The sequence below is a fragment of the Drosophila obscura genome, unplaced genomic scaffold (assembly GCF_018151105.1).
Source record: "Drosophila obscura isolate BZ-5 IFL unplaced genomic scaffold, ASM1815110v1 contig_25, whole genome shotgun sequence".
NCBI lineage: Eukaryota > Metazoa > Arthropoda > Insecta > Diptera > Drosophilidae > Drosophila > Drosophila obscura.
This window is the reverse complement of record NW_024542812.1, coordinates 2,653,023-2,671,887: the sequence shown is the minus strand read 5'-3', so window position 1 is coordinate 2,671,887 and position 18,865 is coordinate 2,653,023. Positions and strand designations below refer to the sequence as shown.

At 45.2% G+C, this 18,865-nt stretch overlaps 6 protein-coding genes and 1 non-coding gene across 7 annotated transcripts; 3 read left to right on the top strand and 4 right to left on the bottom strand.

The window, feature by feature from the left end:
- Positions 1 to 95: 95 nt before the first annotated feature.
- LOC111071434 (dynein light chain 4, axonemal) lies at positions 96 to 866 on the top strand. Its single transcript, XM_022362765.2, has 3 exons — positions 96 to 347; positions 420 to 503; positions 584 to 866. The coding sequence occupies exons 1-3, from the start codon at positions 279 to 281 to the stop codon at positions 746 to 748; spliced, it is 318 nt and encodes a 105-aa protein (XP_022218457.1). The 5' UTR covers positions 96 to 278; the 3' UTR covers positions 749 to 866.
- A 141-nt stretch (positions 867 to 1,007) lies between these two features.
- LOC111071429 (pre-mRNA-processing-splicing factor 8) lies at positions 1,008 to 10,142 on the bottom strand. The gene is made up of 15 exons (XM_022362756.2): positions 10,035 to 10,142; positions 9,158 to 9,800; positions 8,879 to 9,094; positions 8,596 to 8,808; positions 8,408 to 8,533; positions 7,694 to 8,113; positions 7,266 to 7,483; positions 6,149 to 7,200; positions 5,893 to 6,085; positions 5,037 to 5,610; positions 4,815 to 4,965; positions 4,569 to 4,745; positions 4,210 to 4,501; positions 2,523 to 4,138; positions 1,008 to 2,454 (listed from the first exon to the last, which is right to left on the bottom strand). Exons 2-15 carry the CDS (start codon positions 9,772 to 9,774, stop codon positions 1,126 to 1,128), a joined length of 7,194 nt encoding a protein of 2,397 aa, XP_022218448.2. The 5' UTR covers positions 9,775 to 9,800; positions 10,035 to 10,142; the 3' UTR covers positions 1,008 to 1,125.
- Positions 8,183 to 8,357, bottom strand: LOC121404619. The gene has a single exon (XR_005968108.1).
- Positions 10,143 to 11,933: 1,791 nt separating the features above from the next.
- Positions 11,934 to 12,597, top strand: LOC111071424 (shematrin-like protein 2). Its single transcript, XM_022362752.2, has 3 exons — positions 11,934 to 12,016; positions 12,078 to 12,140; positions 12,204 to 12,597. The coding sequence occupies exons 1-3, from the start codon at positions 12,008 to 12,010 to the stop codon at positions 12,402 to 12,404; spliced, it is 273 nt and encodes a 90-aa protein (XP_022218444.2). The 5' UTR covers positions 11,934 to 12,007; the 3' UTR covers positions 12,405 to 12,597.
- Positions 12,598 to 12,852: 255 nt separating this feature from the next.
- Positions 12,853 to 13,571, bottom strand: LOC111071452. The gene is made up of 2 exons (XM_022362799.2): positions 13,451 to 13,571; positions 12,853 to 13,297 (listed from the first exon to the last, which is right to left on the bottom strand). Exons 1-2 carry the CDS (start codon positions 13,460 to 13,462, stop codon positions 12,920 to 12,922), a joined length of 390 nt encoding a protein of 129 aa, XP_022218491.1. The 5' UTR covers positions 13,463 to 13,571; the 3' UTR covers positions 12,853 to 12,919.
- A 678-nt stretch (positions 13,572 to 14,249) lies between these two features.
- LOC111071449 (ornithine decarboxylase antizyme) lies at positions 14,250 to 18,131 on the bottom strand. The gene is given in 4 exon segments (XM_022362797.2): positions 14,250 to 15,567; positions 15,633 to 15,684; positions 15,686 to 15,839; positions 17,845 to 18,131. Coding segments are annotated over 4 exon segments (774 nt in total). The 5' UTR covers positions 17,886 to 18,131; the 3' UTR covers positions 14,250 to 15,040.
- Positions 16,277 to 17,078, top strand: LOC111071450 (small nuclear ribonucleoprotein Sm D3). The gene is made up of 2 exons (XM_022362798.2): positions 16,277 to 16,747; positions 16,824 to 17,078. Exons 1-2 carry the CDS (start codon positions 16,429 to 16,431, stop codon positions 16,955 to 16,957), a joined length of 453 nt encoding a protein of 150 aa, XP_022218490.1. The 5' UTR covers positions 16,277 to 16,428; the 3' UTR covers positions 16,958 to 17,078.
- Positions 18,132 to 18,865: the final 734 nt, after the last annotated feature.

Here is an 18,865-nt window from a genome sequence, read left to right as displayed (position 1 = left end):
CGAATAATATCTAAGAAGGAATTGCCATAGTAGCATAGGAGCCCGTCCTAGTGGCCCTGGCGCTGGCGTGACAAATAACGAAAACAAAAATTCATAAACATTCACCTGACAGAAGTAGACACATATACATGTAGCGCTGCGCTCCATTCACCTTGAGTCGTGTGTCACATGTAAATCGGAATTTAACTCAATTTTTGTAACATTAGTTCGTTCTGTCCCTGTGATTGTGAGGAGTCTTGCGTGGTTCGTTCAGTCGCCAGTTTCAGTAAATCGAAGCCATGGCTGATGAGGGTGAAGGCGGCAAGGAGGGTGAAAAGAAAATCCTCCACGTCTATCCTTTAGTAAAGGTTTGCAGAAGAGCTTAAATAGCCCCAAAGGAAGCTCGCGAGATTAATCTCAGTATTCGATTTTTCTCACAGCACTCGGACATGAATGAGGAAATGCGACTGGAGGCCATTGAACTGAGCATCACTGCGTGCGAGAAATATTCGTCAAACTACGAGGTATGTGGTGCAGGGGCAGCCTTAGCCTAATTCTTAGCCTATTGGGTAAGCCTTACCAGTCGGCTTGAATTTCGTTTCAGCAAGCAGCCAGGATCATTAAGGAGACCATGGACAAGAAGTTCGGCATCTATTGGCATGTTGTAGTTGGCGAGGGATTCGGCTTTGAGGTATCGTATGAAACAGAGAACATTCTGTACCTATTCTTCGCCGGCAACTTGGCCATTGTGCTGTGGAAGTGCTCTTAGAAGAGCGTTCAGCGTGTCAGCAATCAACCGAACGTACCTAGAAACACACCAAAGAGAAGTTTATTTTTGTATTAACTTGAGTTTTACATGAGCACACATAATATACAAACAGCGTACAGTTAATGGATTCAATACGCACAAGTAACAGCAAAAGCGAATGCCGGATGACTAATTAAGAAGGAACCAACGACCAATACGATAGGGAATTGCCATGGAAACTTTGGCAACCCACAGCCCTTCCTTCCGTTTAAATGTTTGCTTCGTGGAAAAAGAATTTAATTTTATTACGAAATGTACCTAGTCGCTAACATTTTGAAAACACGAATCATAAATTGTTGGTATGCACAAAACGAGAACACGAAAGCTAAATGATTCGTCTACGCATAGACATCCTCACGATCAGCGCCTGCGCCATCGCCACCATCCTCGAGGTTCGAGAAAAGCAGGAAGTGCGACGTGCGGTGCAGCTCGTGGTAGAACTCCTTTGGGTTGGCCAGCTGCAGCTCGTACTTCATGTTGGGATCGTGCCGCACTCCCATGAAGTTGTAGTTCCAGCTGCTCTGCGCGGGCACCATGAAGAAACCAAGGAACTTGTTCGACAGGAGCATTTGAACTCTCTCGTAGTGAGAAGGCAGGTAGCCCTTGGGGTTGTTGCCCTTGTCTGTGTTCTTAGAGCCCCACTCGAAGCCCGACGGTGTCAGTTTGTAGGCGGTGAGCGAGCAGGAGCCGGGGGTGAAGGAGCAGGTAATTACAATCGTCTTTTCGCCGTCCCAATTGGAGTTCTCCTGCATGATCTTGGCATGTGTTGTGATGTCCTGCGGGGACAGCTGCGGCAGCTCGTTGGGTTGCGTGTGGATCCACCCCAACGGCTCCATGTCCTTGAGGTATTGATGGGTGGGCAGGGTGTTGGGAAGGTTAATGGTCTGGTGCGTGCCCCATTGTGGTGGCATCACGATGCAGCGAATCTCCTTCACCTGCGGATTGTCCGGCGGACTCACACCGTACAGATATCCCGCAATCTGCGCTCTCAAGTCCGAGATGGTGACGAACTTCTTGAGAATGTTCTTGGGCAGAATGTAAGTATAGCCAGTCTCCTTGATGTCATCGGAGCTGACATATATGTGATTCGTTCGCAGATGCAGATTCGTGGCAGAGATGGCTCGCACGCGCCACTCAGTCTTCGAGCTGAAGGTCTGCGTCTCATAATTGGATGTGGTGGAAGTGATGATCTCGTCCCCGTGCTTGTTTGTGGTGCGCGTGGTGGTCGCCGTCAGTTGATTCTGCTCCTTTGTCTGCTTCTCGATCTCGGCTATCTGCTGGCGTTGCGCGGATGGCGCACTGATCTCCATACCGAGAATAATGTCGCGGATCTCCGACTGTGTAAGCGAGGCCACGTTCACGTTGTTCTTCTTTCCGTAGTCGGCCAGTATAAGATCCTTGAGCTGGACCTCCACCTTGATCCACTCCTCATCCGACAATGTTGGCCAGATATGATGGGCCTCGGTAATAGTGGTCTTGTCTGGCTTAAGGATGATCTTGGTGCGTTCCGTATTCACATGCAGAGCTCGCAGGATCAGAATGAGACGGCTGAAGGCCGTGTACGAGGAAATCGTCTTCAGCCAGTCGTCGTACAGGTTAAAGAGCACCATTTGGGGCTCGGTGGCCTTCAAAATCAGATCGCCAAACTTCTCGACCTTCAAGCAGGCCTGCAAGGAAAATATATTAGTTAGACATAGTTTGGTCCGGATGTCAGTAGCTGTAGGTGGGCACTTACCTGGAAAGGCAACTGCAGCTCAGAGCCCTTGATGACAATGTTGGGAAAGTCGAGCAAATGCACCTCGAGAGGATCCAGCATGCCTTTGCGCGTCACAATGATCTGCTTCGGCTGCTCCTCCACGGGCAGCGAACGAATCAAGGCAGCCACCTCCTCAGCAGTCTTCCACTTGGCCAACTGACCTAAACGCTTCTGCCCCGCCCATACCGAAGTGTGGATAATCTTTAGGAAAAGCTGGCCCGTCCGGGGATTGAATATGAAGATGGCCCCGTTTATCGGCTTCGTTGTCAGATTGCCCTCGAATGTCTTGTGGATGGTGACGCGATACACGTTGGTGTCGTCGACAAACCAGATGATCTGATTGGAGAACAGTTCACCATAGTTCTGTGAGCTCAAATAGGGTTCCGTTGGCTCAGACGAGTAAAGCTGCAGAGCCTTGCGGATGCGCTCACGCAGGACATAGAGGGCTGGATTGGCCTTCATGATCTTGGCCATGGCCTGCTGGATAAGGGTCTTGCAGCCAGGGAACCAATTCCCGTATGCCGAGTGCAGATTGTAGGCCAGATCGATGGCAATCAGGATGCCCGTGGGCGAGGGATAAATGGACATGTTGTCTGTGGTGTAATCAAGGAACTTGGCCCTCGCGTAGCGCTCCACGTCGTGCGAATCATAGTCTCCCCAGCGCAGCTGAATGTCTAACCAATACTTCTGGGTGGTCGTGTTGTCCATGGTGTCCTTGGTGTCGGCCAGCAGAGAGGGTCGTGACACGTTCCACTTGTAGGCGGGAAAGAGTAGTATGTCGGCACAGGACGAGTTCATCTTGTAGGACTTACGCGGATGGATCGTCTCCTTCTGCACCGTTTCGATTTCAAGAGCGTCCAGTTCCTGATCAAACACCTGACACAAGTCCATCACAATCGACTCGTGTATCTTCTGCCACAAGTGGGCACGGAATATCTGGATCAGCGATATCTTAAGCGTCGGTATTTTGCCATGCATGAATATGCCAGTCAAATCCAACTGCACCTGGAAGCCCACATACACATTGGCGCGGTTGATTGTCGGCGACCACCAGAGTGTAAAGCGACGATTCGGTATCTGATTCAGACCAGAGCGCTGTGCATTGGTCAGTTTCTTGTACTTCATGGACTCCTCGAAGCCAGAGGCCTTCTCCCAGAACAGACCCTCCCACGTGGGGAAGTAGGTGCCCTTGAACAGTGTGTGCTCGAGAATTCCCTCCACTCCGCCCAGTGCCTGGATCATATCCGTCCGGTAGTTGTTCAGATTCCACAACTTTCCGTCGTGGCGCTGATGGGTCCACCAGAAGGGGTTTTGCTTCAGAACCTGATACTGCTTGAACTCGGTGCGTATACGCCAGCCCTTGTCATAGGCCAGAGTGTGGCGGTCCTTCTGGAAAAGCGTGTTGATCCGCGGAATACCGCGATCCCAGCTGTCCTCGAGGTCCTCCAATGTGAGACGACGGTTCTGAGCATTTGCCTCCTGACGCTTCAGCGCATACTCGGCCCAGACGCGCTGCGAATCAATGAATTCACTCTCCCACGGCTGAATATAGCGATACAGATTCGGAATAAGCTGATCCTCGTCGTGGGACATGCCTTCAATTGCAAATAAAAGGTCCAGTTATTATCAATCAATCATCATTTGGACATATTCAAGTTGAACCTACCAGATCGGAAATGGGTTATTCCCACATCAGTCTGCTTGGACCAGCGCAGATCGGATTGGGGAATGAGAACGTGGCCCATGCTCAACATGCCGAGACCACCCAGCTCCTTTGGGGTGTAGAACACCACGGGCGGAAAGCGCGAGGGCATTTTCGAGTTGAGGCCAATCTTAATGCGCGTCTGAATCTTGTTCTCACATTTGACCAGTAGATCCAGTAGCTCTTGGGTGTTGACCACAGCCTCGCGGAAGTACGTCATCAGTCCAATGAGTGCCGTGTTCCATTTGTTCACAATCTGCAGAGGAAGAAAACCCGTTCAAACCGTACAAAACGGAGACTCCGACCTAGTCTATGATAATTACCTTTGTGAAGGTGGTGGAGCCGGAGGCCATCAAGATCTGGCGCACACGATTGTGGAAGCGTCCCAGCGATTCGTCGTCCACACGCAAGAAGCATTGAGCTGTGCGCTCCTTGGTTATTTCGTTCTGCAAATTCCACACGCCATCACGATGTGTGAATTCCTCGTTTTGTGTGCGACACTGTGTGAAGGGAAGTCAATTTAATTATTAGCTAAACCTGGATTAAGGATATGGGGGAAGGATAGGAACCTTTGGCAAAATTCGACACTCAAAGCCGCTCATGTTGAATAGCAGGTTCGGATTGTCTTTGGAATAGACCGAAACAAAGGTGCTCTCCCAACCAATGGTGGTCACAGAGCGTGGCAAGCGGTTCTTAATGTCCCAGAAGACGGCGCGACCTCTGCAAATACATAAGAAACTACATAAGAGACTACCTTCTCTAAAATTATTTTTGTAACTTGGAAAACTAACAGATTGACGTCGTGTTTCATCAAACGCATACGAGCATCGCGGGGCCAGCATTTCTTATTGTTGTAGCCGACAATGTTTTCATTGTTCGGATCAGGATGCTCCGTGAGATAGCGCTGGATGAGATCGCGAGCCTCCTCCGCCGAGAATCTGAAAAACAAGTGAATGCGATCGACGTAGCGACAGTACAGTCGAATGGGATGAGCCGTCTCCGTAACTGCGTCCTGAAAGGTGAGAAAATCATTCGGCATTTGCGGGGGTCCGGCCATCTCGCTGGATCTATGCAGGCCCAGCACCAGGAGGTCTAGAACCAAGCCATAGTATTGCGTTATGAACGAAGAGAACTGCAGACCGCGAATGATGCCATAGCTGTTGGTGTGGTTCATGTCCTTGTAGTTGATCACTACATTGTTCTTCGCAGTCATATAATCGGCAATATTATGGTCCACGATCAGGCGCAGCAGACGGTTAAGCAGAGTCAAGTCAATCTTCTCGTACAGCTTCTCAAAACGCGACTCTAGCAGCACATTGCACTCGCCCTCGCCCACATCCCACACCTCCTGCAGATTGTTTATGCCTGGATATTGGAAAAGAAAAACGTTCTTGCTTTAGATCAGGGCTAGTTTCAGCTGTAAGTTCTGCTTCGTTCCTCCTCAGCTCAGTTCTTTACAGTTCTCTTTCAGTTCACATGATCGTTATTCCAGATTATCGATGTTCTTGTCGGTATCATCTTTGGCGTGAGGTTTGCAACAAGGGGATGATCAAATGCATATCACTTTGCCACAAATCACACACCCAAAATGCCCAAAATGGTCCGGATACCTGGATACAAAAACTCTCTTTCTTATCTAGCTCCTACCTTGACACCACTTATAGGCCAGAAGCGGCGGGGGCTCTGTGTCGCTGGGCTTGATCCAAGGCGGAAACAGCCGCCGCTTATCTGCCTCGTACCAGAGGTACTGGTCGAGATATGCGTCCGTGATCTTTTCCAGCGGCTCCACCTCATACACGGGTATTAGATGGCTGTACAGATCCATGAACTCAATCCCCACCTGCAATCAAATCCAAAATCTGTAGATCGAAGATCGATCGATAAAGTAATTGCGCTAACAAACCTCTTTAAATGCTCGCTGCGTTAGCAGATGACGCTTGATACGAGACAATGCCTCGTGGGGATTATCATAGGCTTGTTCGATGAGACCAAGCTCCTCACGCTGGCTTTGATTCAAGCGGGACTTCACACTGTAGGCCTCCTTCAGTCGCTCGAGTGCCAGGATCAGCAATTTTGTGTCGTGCTTGTAGGACAACGGAGGGAATGGGATCGGCGCAAAGCGACGCGACTCCAGCCAGTGCACGGTGGTGGTGTAGATGGCCACCGCCTCTTCTGGCGATATGTACGGGCCATCCTTGAGGTAGTTGTGTTGTCTTTCCTGCTCCGCCTTCAGATAAAGCCTAGTGAGGCGCCCCAGATTCTTTTTGCAGACAGTCTTATCTACGGTAGCGCCTCGTCGTATGCGCTCTCGGTTGTAGTGGGCCGTGTTTGTCCACCAGTCGGCCTTCATTTTCACATAGCGAAGGATCATATTTTCGATGGGTATGGGGAGGCCGGGGACCTTCCACGGAATGTTGGCTTTCCAGCAGCGCCAAGCCTCAGACAGATGCTGCAGAATGGTGCGAGCCTTGTTTTGCTTGATGCCTTCAGGCATCATGTCAACAATATCGTGCATGACAGATGCACGCAGCTCCAGATCGAAGTGAGACTCGACGCGCTGCTTTGTCACGGTTTTTGCTACTCCCTTGGAGTGGCGTCCTTCGAACTGACGGGACAGCAAATTTCCCAGCCAGCGTTCCAGTAGTGGAGTAATGCCGCGCATAAAGAACAACCACACCCGCCATCCGGGTGCCCAAAAGCCGCAGCCAGGCCCCTTGCCCACAGGTCCTGTGTTGAAGCGGTAGTAGATCAAATGTTTCAGATCCTTGCACATTCTTATCTGTCTCATAAGCTTGTACTTGTAGCGATACATGCCAGTGAGCTGGCCGACATGCGCGAATATGTACTGCAGGCCATCGGAGAGCTGGAAAGCATCCACATTATTCAGACGATACTGCACGTGGGAGTCGATGATGAGCTTGGTCAGACGCAGGATCTCTCGGCACAAATGAAACGCTAAAATAAAGAACAAGAACACACAGTACAAACAATCCCTTCGAGAAGTACTCTCTGCTACCTACCATTGCCGAAACGCGACTTTTTGCGCTCTTTGGTAGTCAATGTTTTGACCGGCTTCAAGTTGAAATTGTAGTCCAGATGCAAATAGTTAAGATTTTTTCGATGAATCAAGAGATTTAGCATGTTGTATCCCTGACGGCAAACCTGCAATCCAGCCTCAACCCAATCCAAGGTGGTTGTCTGGAAGAATTTCGTGGCCTTGAATGACCGGAATAGATATCTACAAGGGAGAATATATGTATATATATATCATCTGTAGAGGGAAGAATAGACTAGCACTAGGATAACTACTAGATACACCTAGAGTTTTTTAAGAACAGTGGCTCTACGGACATATAAGCACGGACATCGATAGATCGACTCGGTTGTTAATTAAAAATGATTTGAACACGGGAACATTCATTAAAATTCAAATATGTATATATCCTACCGTTTCTTTTGCGGCTTCGGCTTTCGGTGCTTCAGAGCATTTAGTACATAATATTTCAGCAATTTCTGATAGCTGACACGAACCTTCACCGGATGGCCAGGAGGACAGTGCTCTTTGTACCAGCACTTGACCAGCGGCACATCGATGGCTCGACGGGACCGACCGGAACGCATGTTGAAGGGACGCGGTGCCCATAGCAAAGCAATTCCATTGGCGGTGTTGTCCGTGTAGAGCGGCGTGTCCTGCAGAAACGGCTGCACCTCATCCGGGAGCGTAAAGTCCTCATCGTCATCGGGCAGGGGCTCCTGCAGTTTGGAGTTCACATTGCGATGCGAAATGGGATTGATGAGTGGGTCAAAGTAAAACGCAGGCAAATCGGGATCTTCGGTCTTGATGTAGACCACGTTCGGTGTATGATACCTAAAAGTAAAACGCAAACATTCGAAATAAATATCATAGTTAAATCTTGGTGCAGCTATCTTCCTGTTCCAGTGTATGCAAGTATCAGCAGCCACGATTTATGCTGTTCAATCGTCACGAACATATTCCCTGCAACTCCCTTTAATCGCTAAATTAGTAGTAAACTGGGAGTGTGTCGTTTATCTGTCGCGATGCGAATCGTTTCCAGTGAAGTTCTCATTTGGAAACGCTTCAGGCGCGTAAATCCAGGGTTCAGATCCCCCATCTCTCTCTATTTCTCTACCATTTTCTTACCAGCTTAGATGCACAAAATGTGGCATATTGTTGTACAGATAAGGAAAAGCAATGCGGTACTCCGTACGAATGGGTTGGCGGATGATGACCTTATTTATGTCGTTGAACTCATTCCAGTCCTCATCCCTGGAAGGAGAAACGGGTTCAAACAACGACCGAGATTTGGGGCTGGAAAATGTCTTCGTTACCCAACATTATTATCCTTGATGAGTGGCTCGAATTTGGGTCCTCCAGGTATGGCCATGTTTAGAGCCTTGGCGGTAAAGAAACTCTTTGGGTCGAATAGGTAAAAGAAGTTGTTGTCGACCAGGTCAGTGAGCAGCTGGTTGGCCAGCCGATAAAGAGTAGCCAGCTGAGGCAGGGACAGGTTCCACTTGCGGTAGGTTGACCCATTCACATAGCTAGAATCGTGGATAGAAAGGATTCAATTATTACACAATACCGAATCAATTTACTCAGGATAGCACTTACGGCGTCTCTACGAGGGGACGATGGTCGTAGAACCATTTGTACACGGCATTGTCTTCATCATTATCGAGCTCTATTTGAATGGCTTCCAATGGCTCTACGTCCAGTACGTTGTCCGCATAGTCCAGTGGCGGCTCTTCATCGTCGAACGGCGGAAATCGCATTCGCTTGAAGTGGCGACGATCACGCTTCTCGCGACGCATCATTATCCACATTGTTCTGTTGAGAGAAACATTGTTAATATTAGTACAAATACCATTGAAGAAATCGACTGCATCTTACCCCCACTGAGCAATGTAAACCGGCTCAATTACCCAGGGTATTTCGTTGACAAAGGTTATGGCACCAGTAATGTGATACAGCACCTGCACGTCCCGGATCTGCTCCCATGGCATGGGCATGTTTTCCAGTAGCTTCAGCACAGCATGTGGCATGTACTTCAGAGCGCCCAAATAAACACGCTTGTCGTGGCGATACTTGCGCGAAGTCATGTCCCCATGATCACGTATAATTTTTCTTATGTGCTCCGGCGGCATGTCCTCCTTCTGTGTGTCGACGAAGCCGAACTTTCGCTTCTCAGCGAAACGCTTAGACTGCAGATTCTGCCACTTCAGCGCCTTCTCCTGCAGCTTATCCTCTGTAAGTATGTCCGGCTTTGGCGTGGGAATTTGTCCCAGCCCAGATTGCCCCTGGCCACCGGCCGGGATTGGTATGCCATTAGAATGGCCGCTTGCTGGCGGTAAGGGTGCTCCGGGTGGTGGTATTTGCTGTATCTGGTTGGCCATTTGCTGCTGCGCATGCAATTGTGCCTGCTGTGCGTGTGCAGCTGCGTATGCCTGCTGGGCCATCAATTGGGCGGCCCATGCATTTTGCGGTATCATATAAGGCGGAATGGACATTTTTCAGTTGCATGCAATGCACAGTCCTGGGCGGTCGGTAAATTATAGAAGATTTTATCATATTAGTATTAAATGACACATATACTATATATGTACTTATGTACACGTTTTCTCCGAGAGGAACGTTGATGGCGTGCCACCGCCGCCACCAGCGGCTTTTGCAATTTTCACCACACCAGAAATGCCACAAAAGTGGGGTTTTTAAATACAAATTCTAGGTTTAAATAGTAAAAAGACGCTCTTTCCAATCCGACACTTACCCAATTTACAATATTTAAAGGCGCCTTCGCCAACAATGAATAATTTTCCCGGTTTTGCAAAATGAAAATTTTTTTTTTCAATGGCGGCATCAGTGTGACTGTGGATTTTTTGATCAAATATACCGTCACAGCCAGCGTGACCGTGACGATAAAAAATACCATCCGGCCACAAAATAAATACCATATAATAAAAAAATCAGTGCAATCCTGCGATCAAACGAGACTTAACCCACTTAGCACCCCTCTATTTAAAAAGTTGAGCACCCTTTGTTAAACCGCGGAAAATAATACTGTTTGTAAAGGCTCCTTCCTCCTCTTTACTTACAAAACAAAAATGACCACTTACATCTTTTACCTGTAATGCGTAAAATAGATTAAAGTTACATAAATTTCGTGGATATATTAAATACCCCTGGACGAGAAGCGTTCCTGTTTTTAGAAAACTTTATTTTTGTGATCAGGGAAAGTAAGATATTAAAGTGGGATCTTGTTAAATTTTAGAATCGTACATCTTGGGAGTCCGCCAGATTCATTTTGTCATCTAAATCCACGCCAGACCCGACTTGGCCACCACTTAGCCAGACGGCCTGTCATCAATAATAAATATTTTCCTTTTGTACCCAAAAATACTTTTCGATAGAAGATCCGTTACAAAAGTAACGGTTTACCTTACGCGTTTTCAACTTTCAACCAACACGTTCGAATTTTCTGTAAACATTTGTTCGCGCGACTATGAAACAACAAAATATTGCCGAATATTTTCTTCGTCCACTGAATACCAAAAAAATATCCATTAATAATTTTTAAAATCATATCATTAATATTCACACGATGAAGTAGAATCATTGTTGCTACGGTTCCCGTTAGGAACATGCGGCTCACACCACGTAAAAGAGAGCAAATTTTAAAAAACCACCACTGAGAGCGAATAATATATTAAAAAATAAATTGGAACTTGATTTAATAATGTACCGTTAATATACTGACGGACACGACAAGTGATATTCCTCGATTTTGATATTCTGTTTAATAGCTAGCTAGTTAGGACTTAAACCACTGAACATATCGATTTATCAGATAGATGAATCAGTTTTCTACAATCCGGCTTGTTCTAAAGATTCCCATTTATTGTATTCCTTATAAAATAAGGTCTAAACAAAGAAGGTCAACGAAAATTTCCCTCTGTTCTTGACCATTTAACTATAAAAATGAAATATAAAAGATTAATGAAATATACCGTTATTTACCTTTAGTATACCTCGAACCACTAACCATATAATACTGTATGGGTAGTGCTTGAACTCAGTTTCGACGTCAAAATATCACGAGACGAGAAGTGCGGTAGGGTAGCCATTTCCAATAACGACAATGACGGCGATAGTACCAGGGATAAAAAATAAGACTTGGGAGTTTAAAAATATCAGGTGTATGAAAAAAATGCAGCTATGTTATTTCTTAAGACTTATTCTGTATTTTGTATTACCAATGAAAATATAAATTAAGTTCAAATACATTTTTTAAACGGTGATATGTCTATCCAAAAGTGATATCCATTTGTGATTATAAGTCTCACTGCCTGTGTCCCTGGCTAGAACTATCCATAAATAAATATTTGAATCGTTAGAAGTAATAAATTAAATATTTAAACAGTACTCTGACAAAAAAATAATTTCATTATAATGTTTTTATTCACTGAAATCACTATGACACACTTGTAAATGCCCCATCGGAGAACATATGTGGAAAATGGATAATTAAAATTATCTTATTTAGATATGTATCTTCCTAGCCCTGATTGGGATAACGACTTTCCCAGACTTGCACAAACAATGAAGATGAGTTGAATCGATCTTCGGTACGGTACAATAAAACCACTATAAATATTGTAGGCTTGTTGGCGGCAATAACAGTTGAAAAAAAATATTTCTTCTAAACAGAGCTCTGTCGGGAATAAGATAAATAAATCTTTAATAATGTCAAAGGTGAGTATGCAGAGGAAGGGTCGATTTTGTTAAAATATTATTTTTTCTGTTTTTATTTCAGTTATTTTCTGTGCTTTTAGTCCTGGCTGTTTTAGCATCATTTACTTTTGCCGTACCCGTGCAGGTGAGTGACAAAGTTACAGTTTATATCACACTATGCAGACCAATTCGATTTGTTTCTTCCAAGAGAAAAATTTCCATGCCCGAGGGTGACCTCTCCGCTGCCGATTCCATCGGCTATGGCTACTATGCGGCTCCTATTCCAGCGTACTACGCTGGATATGGTGGATACGGAGGCGGATATAAATACGGAGGATACAGCGGCTATGGTGGATACCGCAGCTACGGAAGTTACTATCGTCCCCGAATCTATTCCGTCTGGGGCTAAAGCGATCCCACTCCATGAATACTCGATCCTTAAATTAACACTAAATATGCATGGCATAGCCGCAGTGTCTAAAGAAATTGTGAAAACTTCCCAACAATACCTGCAAGTTTTTCGACTAATGCCATCATACGAGTTTTTGACCCCAGAAACAATTAACACCGCACCGGCATAATTGCAATAAAACCAAAACATAGTATTGTATGCTTTATTATTTTTGCTACACTTCGCTCGCGAAAACCGGATTTCGACACTGTTAGCGCTTTCGAAGAAACATAAACAGAAAGCCAAGTTATCCAAGCGCAATTAAACATTTGAGACCCCCGACCTGAACCTGTGGACTGGCTTGGGCCTTCTTTCCCAGCCAATGCTTTTACGACACACACATGCCCGACACAACCAATCTTCGAGCATTAAAAGGTCGAGTGAAGATGTAACACATTTTCGTGAATTCCACTACTGGCTGCTCCGCTGCTTTATTGTGGATACATTTATATACACAGAACAGAACTTACTGGCTAAAAATGGCGACGCGACCCCGAGTGGCGCTTCTGGTGGTGGCTGCCATCATGCGACTGGTTGCGGTTCTTCGACCGTTGATTGCTCTGAGGCTGCTGGTGTCGATGCTTCTTCTGGCCCTGCACCAACCTGGTTGCCTTGCCGGGCTTCTTGTGTGACGCGGCTTTTTTGTGCTGCTTGTGGCCGTGCAAAACGAGCGCAGGAACAGGAACCGCAAGCTTTCCATGTTGGATGTGCTCCTGACCGTGCGAATGATGTTTAACTGTCTTCAGATGATGCCCATTGCGAGTATGGTGGGAAATCTGACGGTGTTGGTTTTCCTCGACCGGATGCATTGCCAGGGCCACGGCCACCAAAAGCATCACCAATATAATAATCTGAAGCAGCGATCAGATACAATCAAAGTAATTTGAATAAACAAAATCGAAAAATGGATTGAAAGTAAAGCAATCACTTATCTATGCCGATAAGATAAGGTCCCGTCCTTCTCTTTCCGTTTCCCCATTTCCCCGGTCACATCAAACACTTACCTCCTTGAACATGATATCTCTATATATAGTATCTATTCTGTTCTGGATGATGTCGGTCCGCTTTACAAGGCTTCTGCGTCGTGTAAACGATTTGGCGCTCGAGACTCGACTGTTTTTCGGAAACTCTTTCGTTCCAGGTTATATCGTTATCTGTTATATACCCCGGCATGCCCATGCCCATGCCCGACTCTCTGCTCGTAGCCGCATATGTGTGTACATGCTTTTGTTGAGTTCGTCAGAGTTTTATCGCCCATACACTCAATATATATGTACACTACACAGTGAGGGATACATATTTATATAACAATATGGAGTCATTGAATTTTCCAATGTACAACAGCTAAAGAACTCGCTCTGAAAGATGCTTCAGTACGACTATAAGACATAAGACATATAAAAACAACGCATATACATACATTTGTAAGTACTTGGCAAAAGGTAATACATTTTTTATCTTTTCAAGCTGACATCTGTTGAGTCGCTTAGAAATTATTTGTTCTTGATGAAATCTCTTGGTGATCCTAGAAAGCTTAGAAAAGACTGCTGCAGATCCAAAGACAAATTTTGATACGATCAATAAATATAAATCCCCAATACCATCAGTCTGCGAGACCTCTGAGTAATGCTTAGTTTGACTTTGCATTGACACGGATTGGTTGTAACATCAAAATGTCCGTCGTGTGTGTTAAAAATGTAATCTGATGCTCTGACATGTTCCACTTGAGAATTATATTGCGCATTTACCTCTTGCGTCATTATCGATACGATACGATTAAAAGAATTACTCCCGTTTGAATGATTTTTGTTCTTGAATCTATTGATTTATATTTTTATTAATATTGTATCTGCATATATAGGTATGTATTTACTGGCGTAGGTGCACTAGCTTGTACATGAATATGTGTGTTTCCCTTTGAGTGCTCCTTAGCAGCTCAGTTTCTCTTCTCTTTGCAAAAAGGTAAACGTACAAAATGTTAATAAGAACATAAATAAAATATTTGATAGTATAAAAAAAAACTGGGATTACTCTTATGATTCATTCCCATATGGTTAAATATAATAATTGAAATAAACTGATTGAAAAAAACATGAATATAAACAAAAAGCGAAAACATAAATCCAAAAATATTGGTTAATTCACAAATAAACTTACGACTAATACATTGTTTTTTTTTACATTTCTTAGTTTTTAACTTTTTTTTTACATTTTCGTGGTTTTTATATTTCGGTTATAGTTTGATGTAATAGTTTACGACAATTTTAGCTTGCTCTTAACGTGGTTTGCGCAAATAGATTAGTAGTGGGAATTATAAAATGACTACCACAATAATTACGGTCGCTCTAAAGACGACTTAAAAACGATTTTCGAATACATACACACCAAGATTTGAATAAATTGTTTGATTTCATTGAGTTGAACACATTGGGGACAATATGTCAATTGGTATATATATGATGTACATATGTTGATTGGCGTGGCGTAATATCTGGGGATGCTGCTACGTGTATTGCAGTTTGTGAATATATATTAGTGTTGTAATAATATAAAGGTTATGCTTTGCTTCGGAAATCGTTTCTCGCGCCGTAGAACTACCCCTCGATGGTGTAGAGAAAATAGTAGTTATCCTTGTCATTAATGGCCGATGGTGGGGCCTGTGGTGCCTTTCTAGACATTGGTTCAAAACCCATAAACAAAAATGCCTCAATCAAACGTGTGCGCTCCGGATGGTCTTTGCGCATGGCCATTACAATGCCGTCAACCTCAAGCTTATCCTCGGCAAACTCCAACAAGGAAAGGAAGGTCTCCTTGGAGCCAGCTGGCGGTAGATCCTTGGGGAAGGCGACATATAGCATGTTGTTTACTGGGTTCAAAATCGACATCCAATTCGTGTACTGGTCTTCGGTCACATGCAGCTTGATGGAAATCTGCACTGGCTGGTCATGTTGCAAGATCTGGCGCAGCACCTCCTGGCAATCATCGTCCGAGCACAACGAATGGATATCGTTTTGCGACTCCGAGTCAGAGCATTCTGAAGAGGAGGAGGGCGATGAAGACCGGGAACTGGCCTCGTACAAGCTGCCACCAGCCGAGTCGACCGAAGACTTACGGCTGTAGCCTGTGAAATAAACGAAAAAGTTCAGCTGAAGAACACAAAACTCATTCTCCATTAGCACTGCTTACCCGTTAAGAGCGATGCCCTATCGTGATCTGTTCTGTGGTGGACAGGGACATCAGGACCACCACAGAGGCCCTACGCCGAGAGAGATGCGGTAGGACTCATTCGACATGTTCGTGGCGCAAGACGAAGTCGAGATGGTGCGGAACTTGCCATCGGCAATTCCGCTATCATTAAAATCTCTTCTAACAATACTACTAAACATTGGGTCGCTGTGGACGAGAAGTTAAATTTATAAGATTAAATTTAAAAAAAAGTTCGTTTAAATTCCATTTCTCAATGGAGTTGCGAGCTATGCCTTCCTCGATTTTGTAGAAGCAAAATTTACCAAATCATTTTGGAGTTAATTTGTGGCGAGAAACACTGCTTAACGGCGCAATAGCTGAGGGCAAACTAACAGCCACAACGACAGTACTCTTATCAGCAATGTAGAGGCAATTAATTTAATACGCTTTAATGGCGACAAAAGTGTACGTACATGCACATATACGTGTTTATATTTCAAAGATTAGATACGCGCGCGGCCTTATCTAAGTCGAGGGCTGACTAACGATAAAATATATCGATAGGGACGTGAAAGTCGTGAGGCAAAAATACAGCCCTGCGCTCACGCGAACAACATGGCGGTTGGCAGCTGTCAAAACGGCGGCAGACACATACACACACACACACAGCCACTCTCCACACTCGTAAACGTTTGAGCAAAGAAAATTTGTAAAAATATTTCAGTGGCGTCGAAGTGCCGAAAAATCAATAATTAAAGCTAAAAACGTACGGAAAACACATTAAAATAACTTAAAAATGTCGATCGGTGTGCCCATTAAGGTTTTACATGAGGCCGAAGGCCACATAATCACTTGCGAGACTATTACCGGCGAAGTTTACCGAGGCAAACTCATCGAAGCCGAAGACAACATGAATTGCCAAATGACACAGATTACAGTCACCTACCGGGACGGACGCACGGGCAATTTGGAGAATGTCTACATACGCGGCTCGAAAATCCGTTTTCTGATCCTTCCGGACATGTTGAAGAACGCGCCGATGTTCAAGAAACAGACCGGCAAGGGCCTGGGAGGGACGGCCGGCCGCGGCAAGGCGGCCATTCTGCGTGCACAGGGTGAGTAGTGTAGTTTTCTGTTTTACCGCGCGGCGCGTCACTTCAGCATGCATATTAACGTTTGGTCGATTTCCAGCTCGAGGTCGTGGCAGAGGCGGCCCTCCGGGCGGAGGACGAGGTAGCGGCGGTCCTCCTGGGGCTCCAGGCGGTGGAGGACGCGGAGCATGGCAAGGCGGACCCACTGGCGGACGTGGACGCGGCGGTTTGTAAGGATTGTAACTCAAGGATTCGAACTACGCATTCTTTCTAATATTTAAGATGAGGGCGTTCTATTATTAGCGGGCGGGACGAAATTATTAAAAGGCAAATAGAAACTTGAATATGAAAACCAGCCTCCTTGTATTATTGTGGCCTGAAAGGAAGGAAGGAAGTTAACCAGAACCAGCCACCGTTTGGACGAAGTACAAGTTACTAAACTATGCACATTTGTCGTCGCTTTTCGAATATTATACAAAGAGAGCAATTCCATGACAGTATTACAATCGGCTTAACTTGACTGTCGACGGATAGCTCTCTTTATTTCACTATTCGTTGAGTATTTTCCAGGGGAGGGGAGGGGACGACAGACAAGAGACAGATCTTCAACTGTTAGTGGATCACATTTGATTAGTTCTGCGCAACGTCGAATATTATACAAAGAGAGCAATTCCATGACAGTATTAAATTGGTATATGGACTGTCGACGGACAGCTCTCTTTATTCACTTATTCGCATTTGTGTTTTGTGTTCTTCCCGAGTGTTAGTCGAACATTAAGGGGGACAGCACAAACAAACATACCAACTATGAATGTATTACTGCTTGCCGGCTGACCGGGCAGACGGGGAAATATGCAAAGTATTTTGTTTTTCTCATCCATGCCGCCAACCAATTGCGCACTTGGCAAGGCATTTCAAATTGAGAGTGATGGCCAGTCAGAGCGAAAGCTCCGAGAGCACAAGCCCAGACGATAGCCCCATAAGAGCGGGCCTGCTGGGTACGTCAACCGTTTAACACCCACTGGATGCAATTCACGGATGCGTCGACATCGTAATGTAATCGTAATTTAATGTAATGCCATTGATTGATATACCTATGAGGGGTTGTGTTGTGGACGTACCACTGACTCGGGTGCTCTGGCTGCATGTTGATCGATGTCATAGATATGGCTGGGCACAATTGGAGTAGCTATTTGTACGGGAATTTATCACAGCCTCAGAGTTGTCTCCCACTTAGCTGTTTGCTTATCACAGAATAGTTGCTGGTGTTCCTTATTGAGGATGGAGGTTTACATCGAAAGATCTTATCCGGATCGGATTCTGTTTTCTCCCTCCGTTTGCGTTTGTTCTCTTGCTTAAAGCTGAATGGTTTCCCGTTTCCCGTGGCGCAGCGTTGAGCGTTGGCTGGCAACTGACGACATACACACTGTGGCGTCGTCATTTATGAGATAAATGGGCTGCTGCCGATGAATAGGTATAGGTACTAAAGAAACACATACTATTTGAAGTGGAAGCTGGTACAGTAGGACAGGCCATATCATATACGAAGAACTTTCCTCAGGTTTTATAGAGGCCTCTGTCTGTCCCAAGGTCAAACAGAGTTCCCCCTCCCGAAATATCATATAAATAAGGTGGAAATAATTTTAAGTACGTTTGCATGTCTAAACACCGCAAAATGCAGGCCCTTCTACGGAAATTATACGCAAAAGCTCGACCTAAATATACATACAGGTACATACGTAAATATCGGATATGTAAATACATACAAAAATGAGTTGTTTTTGTCATGATCAAGATTTATTTCAGCTAAATGTGGGTTGAAAGCTTTTTCGGCAGCACGTGTGCGACGTTTCGCGCAAATCAATGTAAATAATCTACGAATAATAAACGCTAAAATAACAATGCCACCCAATCGAAATTTATTTGCCATAAACAAGTTTCAACGTGATAGCGGTTCCTTTTGCTGTTGCAGAGAAACAGCAATGGCATGTTTTTAAACTAACCCTACAAGCGGCAATAATGTGGCACCGCCAAGTATTATAATTGAGTTATTTGCCCCTGCAGACAAAAGCATTATAGCAGCCAATGCAGATTAGATCTCCAGATAGGAGGGAGTCTAGCATGGGTGATAAGCACACGTAA

Bases quoted from the DNA above. Each gene is read 5' to 3' on its own strand.
- LOC111071434 (XM_022362765.2), top strand. From the start codon at position 279: ATGGCTGATGAGGGTGAAGGCGGCAAGGAGGGTGAAAAGAAAATCCTC. The intron at 348-419 runs GTTTGCAGAAGA...TTTTTCTCACAG, and splicing joins ACGTCTATCCTTTAGTAAAG to CACTCGGACATGAATGAGGA. The intron at 504-583 runs GTATGTGGTGCA...ATTTCGTTTCAG, and splicing joins AATATTCGTCAAACTACGAG to CAAGCAGCCAGGATCATTAA.
- LOC111071424 (XM_022362752.2), top strand. The intron at 12,141-12,203 runs GTGAGTGACAAA...GTTTCTTCCAAG, and splicing joins CTTTTGCCGTACCCGTGCAG to AGAAAAATTTCCATGCCCGA.
- LOC111071450 (XM_022362798.2), top strand. From the start codon at position 16,429: ATGTCGATCGGTGTGCCCATTAAGGTTTTACATGAGGCCGAAGGCCAC. The intron at 16,748-16,823 runs GTGAGTAGTGTA...GTCGATTTCCAG, and splicing joins GGCCATTCTGCGTGCACAGG to CTCGAGGTCGTGGCAGAGGC.
- LOC111071429 (XM_022362756.2), bottom strand. From the start codon at position 9,774: ATGTCCATTCCGCCTTATATGATACCGCAAAATGCATGGGCCGCCCAA. The intron at 7,201-7,265 runs GTAGGTAGCAGA...TCTTTATTTTAG, and splicing joins AAAGTCGCGTTTCGGCAATG to CGTTTCATTTGTGCCGAGAG. The intron at 4,502-4,568 runs GTAATTATCATA...CTTCCTCTGCAG, and splicing joins GCTCCACCACCTTCACAAAG to ATTGTGAACAAATGGAACAC.